This window comes from Hydractinia symbiolongicarpus, chromosome 7 (genome assembly GCF_029227915.1).
Source record: "Hydractinia symbiolongicarpus strain clone_291-10 chromosome 7, HSymV2.1, whole genome shotgun sequence".
Lineage (NCBI taxonomy): Eukaryota > Metazoa > Cnidaria > Hydrozoa > Anthoathecata > Hydractiniidae > Hydractinia > Hydractinia symbiolongicarpus.
This window is the reverse complement of record NC_079881.1, coordinates 19,153,593-19,168,103: the sequence shown is the minus strand read 5'-3', so window position 1 is coordinate 19,168,103 and position 14,511 is coordinate 19,153,593. Positions and strand designations below refer to the sequence as shown.

At 32.9% G+C, this 14,511-nt stretch overlaps 2 protein-coding genes across 2 annotated transcripts; both read left to right on the top strand.

The window, feature by feature from the left end:
- Positions 1 to 796: 796 nt before the first annotated feature.
- On the top strand, positions 797 to 6,338 carry LOC130649171 (zinc metalloproteinase nas-14-like). Its single transcript, XM_057455402.1, has 6 exons — positions 797 to 3,320; positions 3,599 to 3,725; positions 4,387 to 4,568; positions 5,198 to 5,279; positions 5,361 to 5,797; positions 5,958 to 6,338. Exons 1-6 carry the CDS (start codon positions 3,116 to 3,118, stop codon positions 6,212 to 6,214), a joined length of 1,290 nt encoding a protein of 429 aa, XP_057311385.1. The 5' UTR covers positions 797 to 3,115; the 3' UTR covers positions 6,215 to 6,338.
- An 807-nt stretch (positions 6,339 to 7,145) lies between these two features.
- On the top strand, positions 7,146 to 14,178 carry LOC130649170 (uncharacterized). The gene is made up of 5 exons (XM_057455401.1): positions 7,146 to 7,253; positions 10,459 to 10,844; positions 11,161 to 12,117; positions 12,201 to 12,578; positions 13,282 to 14,178. The coding sequence occupies exons 2-5, from the start codon at positions 10,466 to 10,468 to the stop codon at positions 13,569 to 13,571; spliced, it is 2,004 nt and encodes a 667-aa protein (XP_057311384.1). The 5' UTR covers positions 7,146 to 7,253; positions 10,459 to 10,465; the 3' UTR covers positions 13,572 to 14,178.
- The last annotated feature ends 333 nt before the right edge of the window (positions 14,179 to 14,511 follow it).

Sequence of the window (14,511 nt, the reverse complement as noted above, 5' to 3'; positions counted from 1 at the left end):
ATGAGTGACCCAGTGTGGCCCCTAGCTAACAAAAACTACGAGACAGATACAGCCAGCTTTTTGACAATTTTTAATTTGGTTTATAAAAAATGTCCGCCCTGGTTAGTTAAATAATGTTTCTAGCCAACACAAAATAAGAAATTTTGGAATTTTTTTTAATATTATAGCTAGCTAGGTATCTGTTTATTGAGCATGAAACTATTACTTTAGAAAAAAACCCATTGTTTTCTTTACCGTGTTTAATGAGCTACATTATTTTGGTTGTACTAGTAGCTATATAAATCTTGAATGACATGCTAGTAATTCCTCTTTGATCAGCACTGTGATATTTTTAAGACAATATTAAATCTTGTGATGTAACTAGCTTCCAATATAAGGTTTCTTTCTCTTTTGATTGCCAACTTTTCATGATGAGTGTACCCCACAACTTGAAGCAATTAAATTAATAACCAAGTTTAGGTCTTGAACTTTCATAATATACAATCTTATGTCAATACTGAGTATCCGTCCTTTAAATATTTGTAAAATCAATATATCGCACCAGTTTAAAAAGTAAAAATACAAAGGAAAAAGTGAATAATTCTCTGCGCACTGCATGTTTTTCTTAGCAAATGCCTTACGCTCTGCGGTGGATATAAAAATTTGTCCCTACAAGCGCTTCGCTAGTGCCCAGACCTGCGCGGTAACTCCGTAACTCAGAAGTAAAGAAGATTTCTAATAATTGGGAGTGTTGTCTGAGATCATCAAGTGTAAAGCTAACTGAACACCTGCTTTATATAAAATTTTATCTGTTGAACCAAACTCGAGAAATAAAGCTAAAGAGTACGATAAATTATCAATTGGGATATGCGAAAGAAAATAAAATGAAGAAAGTGGTTTGGTTGGTCATGCCTATTTGGAGTTTGATGTATTATATCTTAAATGCTGATCCGGCAAATTTTATCTACTGACATTGAAAATCAGAAAAGGAGGGGATTAGATGATTTACGGTATCTAAGCGATAAAATGAATGTCGTAGTTTCTAATTATTTTTGTCGGAGACACCATAATCAAGTCATAATATCTCTAACAAATCTCTCAATAAGGAAAATCGTCATTTTATTGCACATGAAAAAGGAATTCCTTACTAAATGAAACAATGATATGAACTTTAATTGATATTTCGTCTGTACACAAATATAAAAATCTTAACATCAAATGCAACATTTTATACCAGGCCATCAGCTGTTTTCTCGGTTACTATCACTTTTTCTGCAATACAATTACATTAACCAAATATAAAAACCAAACGCAAGCAGGATTAATATATCGAAAGTGATGGATGAAATTGAGATGGAAGGAGGGAAGATGTCATAAAGTTCAGGTTGCTCTCAATAAATCATCAAGTTATCTTAATTAAGGAGAGCGGTTTGATGACTCTAAAACGGAAAAAGCATTGATTGACACAAAAAGAATGCGGTCTCATCGACAATTTACTACAGAAGAAATTCTCAGACGTTTAGAACGATGACTTTGTAATTCCTTTTAGTTTTACCGATACCATTCTTAAAATTGGAATGAATATATACACAACTTTTTTCTACCGTAATATAGTTTGGGTTAAAAGAAAGAATTTTTCTAAAACAATTTTTTGAACAAATTAATATACTCATCGTGTTGTTTTTTGCCACTCGAAGCTCTATGAGTATTGATATTTCAACATGGCTTATATACGATTCTTAAACGACGACAAACGTTATTAAACGGAGTTTGATTTTGTACCAGTCTAACTTTTAGAGCAAACACCTGAATTTGCACAATAGTCAACAAGCCATAATCAAGCATGAATAAAGCCCGTAAAATACAGAAATTGAAGCAACATTTTAAAAGAAGAACTAAAAAGAGGAGAAACAAACTCATAACCTTGTAAATGTGAAGGCAGTTCAGAAGTTACAGGAATAGAAAATTCTTGTCGTCGACCTTACAACATTGTCCTGCCTTCCCCAAAGAAAAGAAGAAAGCGTTGGCATGGCCACTAAATCTCAATATAAAAAGGGTTAAACATTTGCTGATACTACTTGTTATTTTAATAAGCTTTAAATGAACGATCTGATTTTCTTGTAATGGTACACTATTTCTTTTTGAGAAGAATCTAGTTCTCACTTTGAAGATCAGAAAATGCTAACGCTGGCTGCTACACAACAATCGCAACAGTGAATTAAATACTTTATTCTTTTAATCTACACCAATGCATGATAGCATGTCCCCTTTAACAAAGCAATGATGTGATAACGGTACTATAAGTTCATAAAGTGTTCTTGGTGAAAAGGAACATAATTAACATACCATATGACTTCCCTTACGTATCAACACATATGCAACTTCCCGATTCAAATAACAAATTACCACATTTAAATTGCGTATATTTCATGCAATACGTCGCTAGCTTTGTATATCAGGATTCCACTTTTTCTTGACATCTAACCTTTGAATAGTTTTATACAAATGACTTGACCATTTCCTTGCTTTCCAGGATAACGTATTACCGGCATATGAGCAGAAGCGGATAATGACGTACTTAATAAATTTGTATAAATAGTTGAACAGTGAAGGGATATTCATCAGTTTAATTTCAGCTTTACTTATTTACAGCCTCAGCTGAAAGCACAACTTTTATTCGACAAGCATCAATTGGAAAAGATAACTATATTAGTAACAGAGAAAATGAAGCTTGTCACTGCTTTTCTCTGCACTTTACTGTTTTATGGTAAGTATGACATAATTTGATGTAGTTTATTAGGTGTAGTACGGGTGGTATAGGTGGCTAGTCGAAAAAAAAAGTCAATTTAGATACTTGTAGAAAATCAAGCCTAATGGGATCAGGAAAATAGTCTGTTTTTTTGATTGTGTATAACCAATTGAAAATTAAATAACCGTTCATTTTAGTTGCATATTCCTTACCCGTCGAAGATAATAATAAATCTGCAATGGAGGAAATCCTGGATATCAATGAAATAAGCAGTGGTAAGGAGTTTTTAGGAATGCTACTGAGACTAGCAGTTATACTTATGCATGACTTCAATATGGAACAACTTATTTTTCTACTGCATAGAAATTTAACATTGAAAATTAGTGCATGCTTGATTTGATAATTTACACCCCTCTTATTGCTGCAGATAAGGAGCAGTTGTTTTTCGGTGACGAGAAGTTAACAGAGGAACAAATCGCCGAATACGAAGGAAGAACCGTTAACTCTGAAATTCAAAATGGTTTAACAAGAAAATCGGACGGATTAAGATGGCCAAATAATGTTTTACATTACACAGTGTCTCCCCAATTTTGTAAGTAAAATGTATTTACAAAATTGTGAACAATACTGAAACGAGAAAAACTTATGAAGTCAGTTATCAAAATAACATCAACTTTCACTGAACAATACTTCAATGAAGTTTCTTCTTTTTACAATCGATTTATTGTATATGTATTTTTTCATTATTACAACTAATGTCATGCACAACATGTTGAACAAGTCACTACTTTCCCACTAAATTTAGCACGGTTTAATTTGGAACTTGTTTAATCGCCTAACTTAAAAAAACAAAATCATTTTATGTTTTAGCTGCTACTCAGAAACGTATTATTCAAGGTGCAATCAGTAAAATTGAATCAAACACCTGCATTAGATTTACCGAACATCCAATTGGTAATGCACCAGTAAATCATGTTGAAATATTTCCTGGGAAAGGGTAAGCTTTTTGTAATCAGAAAATCCGAAAATCAATTTGTGGGATAAAGATTTCATTTCGCGTCCTCCATTGCAATATTCATTTATACCTTTTTCGTACAAATTCTCGAGAAATAAACGGTAACTATTTCGCGTGTATTAAATTTCCCGCGTTAGCAATATGAATGTACTTCTCGTTGTTCTTATTTTACGAAAGTTAAACTACTCTTCCCCGTAACAGTGAAATAATAGTAAAGTTGAGGCTTTTAGACATAAGTTATGAACTTGAAATGCATTTACCCAATCAATTATGCTTCTTAAGAAAGAGTACACTTTTCCCCCATTGATTTTCGCATATAAACCTTTTGTGCACATTAATTTTCGCATATAAACCTTTTGCGCGCATTAATTTTTGCATATAAACCTTTTGCGCGCATTAATTTTCGCATATAAACCTTTTGCGCGCATTAATTTTCGCATATAAACCTTTTGCGCGCATTAATTATCACATAAGCCTTTTGCGCGCAATAATTTTCGCATATAAATGTTTTGCACACATTAATTATTGCATCTAAACCTTTTGCCCGAATAAACGGGATTCTACAATTTTGAAAAATAGTATAAATGAAGCACATAGCAATAAAATTCAGTAGTAATATATGTCTATAATTTTTATTTTATAGCTGCTGGTCATTTGTTGGGCGACAAAACAATAAAAAACAACAGCTTTCTTTACAAAGCAACGGATGCGTTCATGAGTATATTGCCATCCACGAACTGCTCCACGCCCTCGGCGTCTACCATGAGCAATCGAGAAACGACAGAGATGAATACGTAACTATCAATGTGGAAAATATCAAGCCAAGTAATTACATTTTACTATTACATGTATTTTGTTACAACCCTACTCTGTCTAAGTACTTCAGCTATTAAAAAATCCTCTAAATTAATAGGAAAAGGGCGTTACTCGGCTGAAAATTATAAAACTTTGAAGGTTTCCAGAAAACTTTGCTAAAATATCTGTGTTTTTTTTGCCTAATAATACTTGGAGTAGTTTGTATTTTGTTATTCGCTACACAATGAAGAAAAAAATATATTAGTCCTAAATGATTTGAAACGGTTACCTGAGAGACATAAAAAAAACTGTTAAAGTCATTGTTCGTTTTTTCAAGAGCTAATTTTTTTCTGATATCTGATATTACTATAAAATTTTTCAAACTTTCGTACTGTGATACATCTGTATTCTTTTATACAAAGAACACAAAACTATGAAAAATCATTCCAATAAATTCATCACAGGCACAGTGCATGAACAAGTAAGAGATATGGTTGGGTTTGCTTCGTTGTCAGAGTGCTCCCTAGCTATTCTGAACATTGATTCAATGAACTAATAACAAACCATTTTTTTTTTCGGGGCCAAGAAGAATTACGCGATCATTTTTAAGCTCTGGCTATATTTTATGTTGTTCTTACGTCGTTGCTCTGATGATTTAGATCTTAAACACAACTTTGATAAGAAAAAGACTGACAGCTTGGGTGTTGAGTATGATCCTTATTCTGTCATGCACTATTCCAAGTAAGTACATAATTCGTTATAAGTTGGACTTTCCTGTACTTCTGACAATCGAAATCAAGTCTCATTTTAAATTTTTTTTAGTTATGCGTTTAGTAATAATAAACGACCAACAATAACTTGGAAGAGAGACCCAAACTTAAGATTTGGAGGAAGAGCTCTTACCCAGTTAGATATTCTGCAGCTGAATCGATTTTATGAGTGCAACAATCCAGTGACGTCTACTACAACGACGACAACTACAACTACAACTAGACGACCAACGACAGTTTCAACGACAACTAGACGACCAACGACAACTACAACGACAACAAGACGACCAACGACAACGACAACTACACGATCAACGACAACTACAAAGACAACTCGACGACCAACGACAACTACAACAACAACTAGACGACCAACGACAACTACAACGACAACTCGACGACCAATGACAACGACAACTACACGATCAACGACAACTACAAAGACAACTAGACGACCAACGACCACAACCACAGGACCTACTGGTGAAGGTAAATAAGTACGGTTGTGCATTCTAAAGCATATTAGTTTAAATAGACTTAATGTTTATTATTAAAATAAGATCAATACGTAAAAAAAACTGTTTGCAGTGGAATTACAGCACGTAATAAGTCGTACAGATTTTATAATTTTTGTTCCCATTCATTTAAGTGTGTGCGGACAAATCATATTATTGCGGACGTCCTGATGCGTGCTTTGAGTACCCCTCTGAATGTCCGAGACGATGTGGACAATGCAGTAGCCCTCAATCCGACCAATGTAAGCTGTTTAAAGACTTAGAAGGAAGAAGCAGCTGCATGGCACATGGGGAGGCAAACGGATGTGTCCAGTCAAACGCTGGCTTGAAGGATAGGATAAGAAAAGTATGTACACTCACATGCTGCGAACGAGGGGAGCTATATGAGTAATTAATATTACTATTTTTTTATATTTGTGAGAGAGTACATTAATTTTTAACTTATTTATTTAAAGTAAACTACGATCTTGTATTGTAATCTTGTATTTTAAGCACAATTTTTTTATACTTAGAATAAGCGGTTGATAATTTATAAGATTCATTAATATTATCTTTGAAATATATTAGTTTCAAAATAGATTGTTTTAATTAGCACCTACTTAAGCGAGTCAATTTTTTTAACAATAACAAAATAACAAACAAGAAGCAGAAATATTTAAATAATAGAAATGAATAGCTTTTTTTCTCCAGACATTTATCTTTGGGAGCTTAAGTTAAATATCTCGTTTATTATCTATTGTCAATAATATTTCCTAAAGTTACATAAGAAGCACACCACAAGTCATTCAATCACATACTTTACATACTAAAGAGGAAATTTCCCGTTTTGTTTACAGAAGAAGAAATATTAATGAAATAGCTGTTTGGGATGACTTCTAACTGGGAGACGCACCTTAACAGAGCAAAGTCACTTTATATGACTTAGTTAATCGTAGTATCAGAGAAGGTGGGGAAAACTAGATGAAAAATCTTGATACTTTAAAATTAGGGTAGAGGTGGAATAAACGTGTCGATGCAGAGCTAACATTAACAACGGCGCAAATCTTTTTGAGAGATTAAGCAGAAATCCAAGATGAGAAAAAAATTATCACGGCCTATGCGTATTTATTATAATTGCTTAATGGGGAAATATAAAACAAATTTTTAATGTTGATAAAAAATAGAATTTGAAATTTTTATGCTTTTTAAGAGCCAATTGCATTTTAATGGCATTATTTTACCTTGGAGAAAAGAAAAAGAATTTTTTAACTACCGTAATTACTTAAATATTACCGCATTCACACATTTCTCATAATTTCATATAATTCAGCGCATGCTCGATAGACAAAAAACAAAACAAAAAAGCTATAAAAATTAAAGATTCAAGAAACATTATATTAATCACAGTTGACATTCAAAGTTAAAAAACGAAGCGTTGGAAAAAATATCCGGTAAGCATCTTCTTTTTTTTGCGCAGGTCTAAGTTTTTTATAACAATCATCTAGCACCCATCAAAATTCTGTTTCTTCCACGTCGTGAGTTGTTCCGCTGCTGATTGTGGGTCTGTTATGTAAAAAGAGATATTCAAGAAGCGAATTATACGGTGAATTGCATACAGGCGCAGTTTCATTTGTCTTTATTTTCTTCGCTGAGAAATAGAAACAGTTCCTACTTTTTAGCGGCGAAATATTTTTCGCTGTAAACTTTTAACCACTTAGAAAGCTATATTAGAAAATTATTGGAACGTAGGCTGTGTTTATTATAACTATTAAGCATCGGTTTTTAAAGAAGCATGGAAAGAAAATTTCGCCACATGAGCATGTGTCAAATTCTCGAAATTTTTAAATTTTCAGTGGTTTCCGGATGATTCTGCTAACATCATTTGACGATGTTTTTTAATTCACGCATAGAATTATGAGATCGTTCTTGTATGCTTGAGTTCGTTTCTATTTTTCATTTAATTGTAAAAAAGATGGTTCTTTTGGTGACATTTTTCAGATACAAGTTTTTTTCTTTTTGATCTACGTCTCATGAAAAAATATTTAATTTTTGATAACGTAAAGTCAAAAGGAATGAATTCTTTAAAACTATTAAAAGCCCCCTCTTTAATGATTAAATCGGCTCCTTGACAAACAACAAAAAAAAAAATTATTGTTATTTTTTTATTATCACTTTTTTTAAATCGAAACCTTCCATGTTTTCAATTTATTACCCCCACTACGTTCAGCCAATCCCTCCCTAATTATGCGCACAGAGAATGAAATAAGGGGTGCAATACGTTGGGGAATTTTAGTTGTGACGGAAACACAAAAACCGAAAAATTATTAAAGCCAATTTAAAAACAACAACTGTGTTTAAAAATTGAAGTTGTTTTGCTTTGTTTCTTTAAAGCTTGTCTGACACAAGGCTAATCTAAATAGAATCGATATTTGTTCGGATTTAACTATGTAACTTTTGTTTTTTGTAAAATTTGTCCTCATGCTCAAAATAATAATTTTGTTAGTTCGCTCACCACATAAAGACAAGCTAATTTTTGGGAATGTGACGTATGCAGTATGCAAAAAAAACAACAACAATAAAACTAGAAATATTAATAATGCCGCGTTTTTTTAATTGTATGCTTTTTTGAGTTTTGCAGCTTTGATCAACAGTAACTTTTATGTTGTTCCAAAATCTTCTCATTGGCTGATGGTCTCAGCACACTACATTACGAGCGAGAATTATCAGCTCATGCTTTAATAACCAATATTGGCTCAATCTTATTGATTAGGGGTACATTAAGCCTCGATGCTACCTGATCGGCTATGACTGACGCTTTTACGAAATCGCCACTATATCACTAGGAATTAAACTTTAAAAACAATATTGTAAACAAATTGGACTGCTCATTTTTACAAGTTGTAAGGTTTTGAAATCTGATCAAGTTCGTGATAGTAGCCGTTTTCAGAGACTCTGATAGCTAAGCATTTTTAATATGTATAGTAAGTACTTTTAGAGAAAAAGCTGGTCCTCAACCTTTTTTATCAAAGCGGAAACCACCTGATACAATTCAAAGGCCATGCAAAAGTATTGCATTTTTACGGCTTTTTAGCTTCATAACAAAATCACTGTATTAAAACAATATTTCACATAGTAATAAAATTCGCCATGTAAATGTATTTTAAAAATACTAGTCGTTAGCCCGTGGAAAAATCCACGGGTTCGCCCGTCGCAGCTAAGCTACCATTTTGCGTGACAGACATACGGACGGACAGACGTATACGGGCATTATAATATAGATATATTTTATTAAAAATTAAATGTAAAAACCTTTCGGCTTACGCTATCATCAGTACATAAAATAATCTGTAGCTACGTGTTTGTACATATATACATGCAAATGTAATTAAGTAATATAATAAAAGGTTAAAATTGCTGAGGGAATATATATGAATAGGCAATATACAAAGGTAATGGAAATAATAGAAACAATAGAAAACAAGCATAAAATAGATGAAAAGAATTTGAAATGAAAAGAATTGTCACGTGAATTTAGTTTAGACATAATAATACACGTAACATATATATATAGACACGTACAATATCACGTATCAAATGCACTTATCCTGAATACGTTAGGATAAAAAAATTTCGGACGGAAAAGCTTTCGATTTTTTTTTGTCCGGAAATTTTTCCGTCTGAAAATTGTGTCGGCCAAAACTTTTCCCATCCGAAAATTTTAGTTTTTCTAATTTGGTCGATATACCGCTGCAGTTGTAAATTTTAAAACCAATCTAGCCAAAATTCGTTCAAAAGACCTGTGTATTTTTTGTTATCTTGTCCGAAAACTATTCCGCAGAAATAAAAAATTGCGTCCGAAATGTAAGCCAGGTAACTCGCAGAAGAAAAGAAAGAGTCTTGTTATTTCTACGCAAAGGGTAGTACCACGGTGCTCAATTTACTGGTTAACGTTACAAACGAGCTTATCAACAAAAAATATAGCCTAATCAATATAGCTATTTATAAATTCAAGAAGGTTTAATAAAATTAAGTGATAGAGTAAAGATAAAAATAGAAAAATTAAAAAAGAAATAGACATAGACATAAAGGAAAGCTGTTTTGCTTTTCATGTCAAGTAACAGTAGGTTTTTCACTTATATCGAAATATGTCTACCAAAACTGATACAAAAATTGACTTCCCAATTTTTTTAAACCTATTCCAAATGTGGGGGCGTGGAATAGAGAATTGATTGTTCTTAGTTTTTACAAATGGTGAGAGATGGTATTGACCTGCAGATCATATTGTGTATCTGTTTAGAGGAAGGTGGAAGGTATTAGAAAATACTGGTGTGATTATTTTTGATTACGCGCTTCGTAAAGAATGTCAATAAATTTCAAAGCTTTTAAAATTACCATAGACATATGTTAATGCCACTGAAGGTTTTCAACAAGTATTACACCTAAGAATTTTAATGTATGTTTCGGGTGAAATCTCCTTTTCTTCTATTTATAGTTTAGGTAAGGCGACCGCCAAGTCCTTTCTCTCTGGTGGTGTGTGGAATAAATATATGCTTTGATCTCAAACTTCCAAGCACTTCTACATGTTTTAGGCCTACTTTTTTGTATAGTATTAAAATATTCGCTTAAGCGTTATTAATGGTGAATGTTTTGTTACAGCTAAAAAATGGACACGCACTTCTTTTCAAAAAGCAAACAGCATGTCGGTGTCAACAATAACTGTTATATGGTGGATATCTGCTACTGCAACGATAGTGATAGCGGAAATGGACATTCTTCTGGTGCTGACACTGTAAAAACTCCAACAACTTCAGAGAGAGAAACAGAACCAACTACTGCAAACGCGATACTGCAGATTAATGATCCAAATCAAGCACAGTCAATTACTAATGAAGAAGAAATTGCATTTAAAATTGAAATTCAAAGAAGGAAACAGTTGACCATATCTTATGAAGTATTGATGTGGTTTGTATTCACTGTGGTCACCATTCTGTGCATTGTGGACCGTTTTGTCTATACTGGCGACTGTGTGCTAAAAAGAAAAGGTTAGTTGCGTTCTAGTTAAACCTCTATTATATGTCTATACATTCAAAGGAATTAATAAAAAATTCTAATTTACGTTAAAAACGTTTTTATTAACATAAAACTCATAAATTCAAATTCGTATTTTCAAAATCGTATTTTCAGGCAATTTATAGCCTTTATCTGACGAATCTGGCTGTCAGGAAACAAAAAGTTCAAATTAATTCCTGAAAAAAGTAAAAAGGTATTTCAGACAACTTTAAGGCTCTTGACTTCGTTTTATTTCCATTTGGGATCTTCAAAGTTGTTGTATCACGAGAATATTTAAATAATCTTTAGGTAAAACTGTATCTCGATTGTGGGGAGATAATTTTGGACAAACGCTGACTAACGTTGTATGGGGAGTCACGGCAAGACTTATCACAACATCACAAAATTTAATGTTTTACACAACGTTATGGTGTCTTCCGAATATGATGACTGAAATTGCACCAAGATTCCTCAAAATCACGAGAATAAGGGACATTCACATTAAAGCACATCGTATTGCTGGAATTTTTCTAATTGGCATTCCTTCACTTGCTCATGTGCTGGTTATATTTCTTCCTCCGTTAATTGATCGAACAGAACTGACCTACAGCCCACCATCTCACTTTAATTTTAGCAATCAGTTGGGACATCTGAATTGGACCAAGTGGTGGGATCCGGCCGCTGTTGAGAATTGGTCTTTTAATGATAAATCAGGTGTACATTTGACATCAGATGAGATATACAGATTACTTCTAATGATCATCCTGTTCTGTTTCCTGTTTCCTCTAAGCAGAAGCAGCTACTTAAACGACAGATCGTACTCCTTTGCTATCGCTCTTCACGCATTTGCCGGTGTCTGGTATGCCATTGATAACATAAGAAAAATTACACACGGACTTGCACATGTCATTAATCTACCATTTTTCATATTCTGGTGCATTGATCGTCTCCTTAGTATTGTCCTTTACCGAAGAAGTAATTGCACAATCTCTGCTAAACAAGTAACAAGTGATGGAAAGTACATTGTAGTCTATATGAAGTCAGATGTTTACAACAAGAGAACTGTTGGAGATGTTTACTACCTATCCTTGGCAAGCAAAAGGAGACAGTTGCTATCTTTGGAACGTGCGCATCCTTATACGTCATTTAACAACCATTCCAAGGATAAATCATGGGATATTGGTTTTGTTATTAGAGTTATGGATGATCACACGCAATGGTTTTCGAGTTGGACAAGACGATTGTTCAATGTTGATGAATCAAATAGTAAAAAATGTTTATTTTTGTTTACACGTGCATATCTTTGCTTTTGTTTGTTATTTTTACTTTGTTATTATTCTTTAAAATAGGTTTACAACTAATCACAGCATGGGGACCATATCGTGCGTCGTGCTTCCATCTTTATCAACAACTTAAGCAGAACAGAAAGAAATGCTACACCTTATTTGCTTCTGGCTCCGGCCTGGGATATCTCTTGGATGTCTTAAGTTTTCTTGCCTACAAATCGTCAAAACGAGATGCAGCAGAGAGGCCTCACCTTGATATGTATTATACAGTTAGTTGTGCACAATTTACGGACTACTTTCATGAGAAGGTTGAAAATCTCATCAAAGAGGTGGTCTTCGTACAAACAGCAACTGTTTCCTTCCACTGGAGTATTACTGCAGAAAAGAAGGGAAATTTCCCAAAAGTTGATCGGACTGATTCAGCGGTAACATTTACAAGAGGTACAAATCTATTAAAGAATAATACTTAATAATACTAAAATATAGAATTTATCAACTCGCAGGTCTATTGTTTAGAACGATAAAGAAAGAAGAAAAATGACAGTTTTGATATTCTGATAAACAAACCTTTACTTTATTATTCAAAGTTTAGAATGCGAAATTCTTAAGAAAAAATGAAATCTTTAAAATTTGTAAACAAGAATGTAAAATTGCTTCGAAGGGGCTTAAAGGCGCTTGGGCGTTTAAAGGACGGGTCGTTTATTAATTTTTTTACACTTCGTCTCTTTTGCAGCTTTTTATAAACTTTATATAAACTTTACAATACTTCTAAATTTCCAACCTAAAACCGAAGACTTAGGAAAAAGTTGTCTAAAGAAAATTTCCTTATTTTACCAATGTATCAAATATGAGAGATTGTGTTTAGTTGTATTTATGAAGTTTTATATTATAATAACATCATTAAAATTGCCTTTTTTTAATTAAAAAAAAAAACAATAACAATTAATGATTTTCTAATACTGTTACTATCGCCTCGAATAAACGCCTCCTTACGAGGGAGGTGCGTCTATTCAAGGGGAAGGTCTATTAGAGTGGGGCGTTTATCTAAAAAATGACTGAAAGCGGGGGCGTCTATTTAAAGGGGCGTTTAATAGAAGGAGGGCGTTTATTCGAAGCATTACGGTATATTTTATTTTGTCTCTAGATCGAATAAACTTCGAAAAAATCATTTCGCGTCTTTCCAGATCAACTGCTGTCTATTTTGTTGGCCGACCATCGTTGGCTGAACATGTCGACAGAATCTGTGAAAAGCACAACATTACTTTAGTGAAACATTACACAAATTCACAAAGAGGGATGTCCGATAAATTGCAAATGACGTTTTATCTAAAGAGACTTTTACTTGTTCTGTCTGTTACTGTTGGTGTGTCCATTGCATTGAGCATTTACATTGACGCAAGAAAAATTAAGAATATGCTTCTAAGTCATGTATAAAAAGAACTTGTTCGACTTTTTAATGTATTTATTTAGTTAATTATCTTCATTTGTTGACATTCCGTGTTAAAAAACTTTCATGTAGTGATTTGTATTTTAAAGGTGGATTATCAATATTGCCTTCGCAAGGTAGGAGTGTTAACAAAATGTTTTGTAAGAAATTTCTTACAAACATATCAAACTTTTCTATTAGTTTTATGTATATATTTATAAGACGCGATGTCTGTTTTAATGTATATTTTTATCATCTTTTTGTATGAATAAACTTTATTTTTAAACACTCCTTTCCCTATTCCCTAACTTATATAGCTACCACTCTGATAAAATATTTGTGAAAATGTGACACGAAAATCGAGTCTTTTAATTACTCTTAATGTTGAAACTGTCACCTCCCCTTTTTCAAAGTCAATGTTAGATTTCTATTAGCATCAACCAGGCAATGATTTCGCTATTAACTATTTCGGGGGAAAAGGGAGCTCAAAATGAAATTCACAATATGATTTTCTAGAGTTACTACTTCTTGTTTTGCATGGTAGTTATTCTGACTACCGGTAGTTAATTTTATTTCAGTGAACTGATCAGAGTTATATAAAGTTCCACTGAGCGTTGTAAACTATACATTAAGTTTTAGTTCTAAATTTACTAGGAAAAAGTAAAGTAAGAATTGTCTAGGTTTTTAGGTAGGTAGCTAAATAAATTACAATACGCTCTTAAAATATGCCAAATTTTAAACTATCACTGCTAATACCCTCCTTAAACGGAATCCCCCCCCCCTTTAATAACTTTTCATAGGGTTGTTCAATAAAAGGAACAAAATGGCAGCAATAAATATTTGCTTGCGTCAGCACATTTTCCGTGACGTCATCAGAAGCTTAAAATTTCTTAAAAATGCCACTACTTGCTTAAAAATTAATTACTTTTGTTCCATAGGGAATTTTCG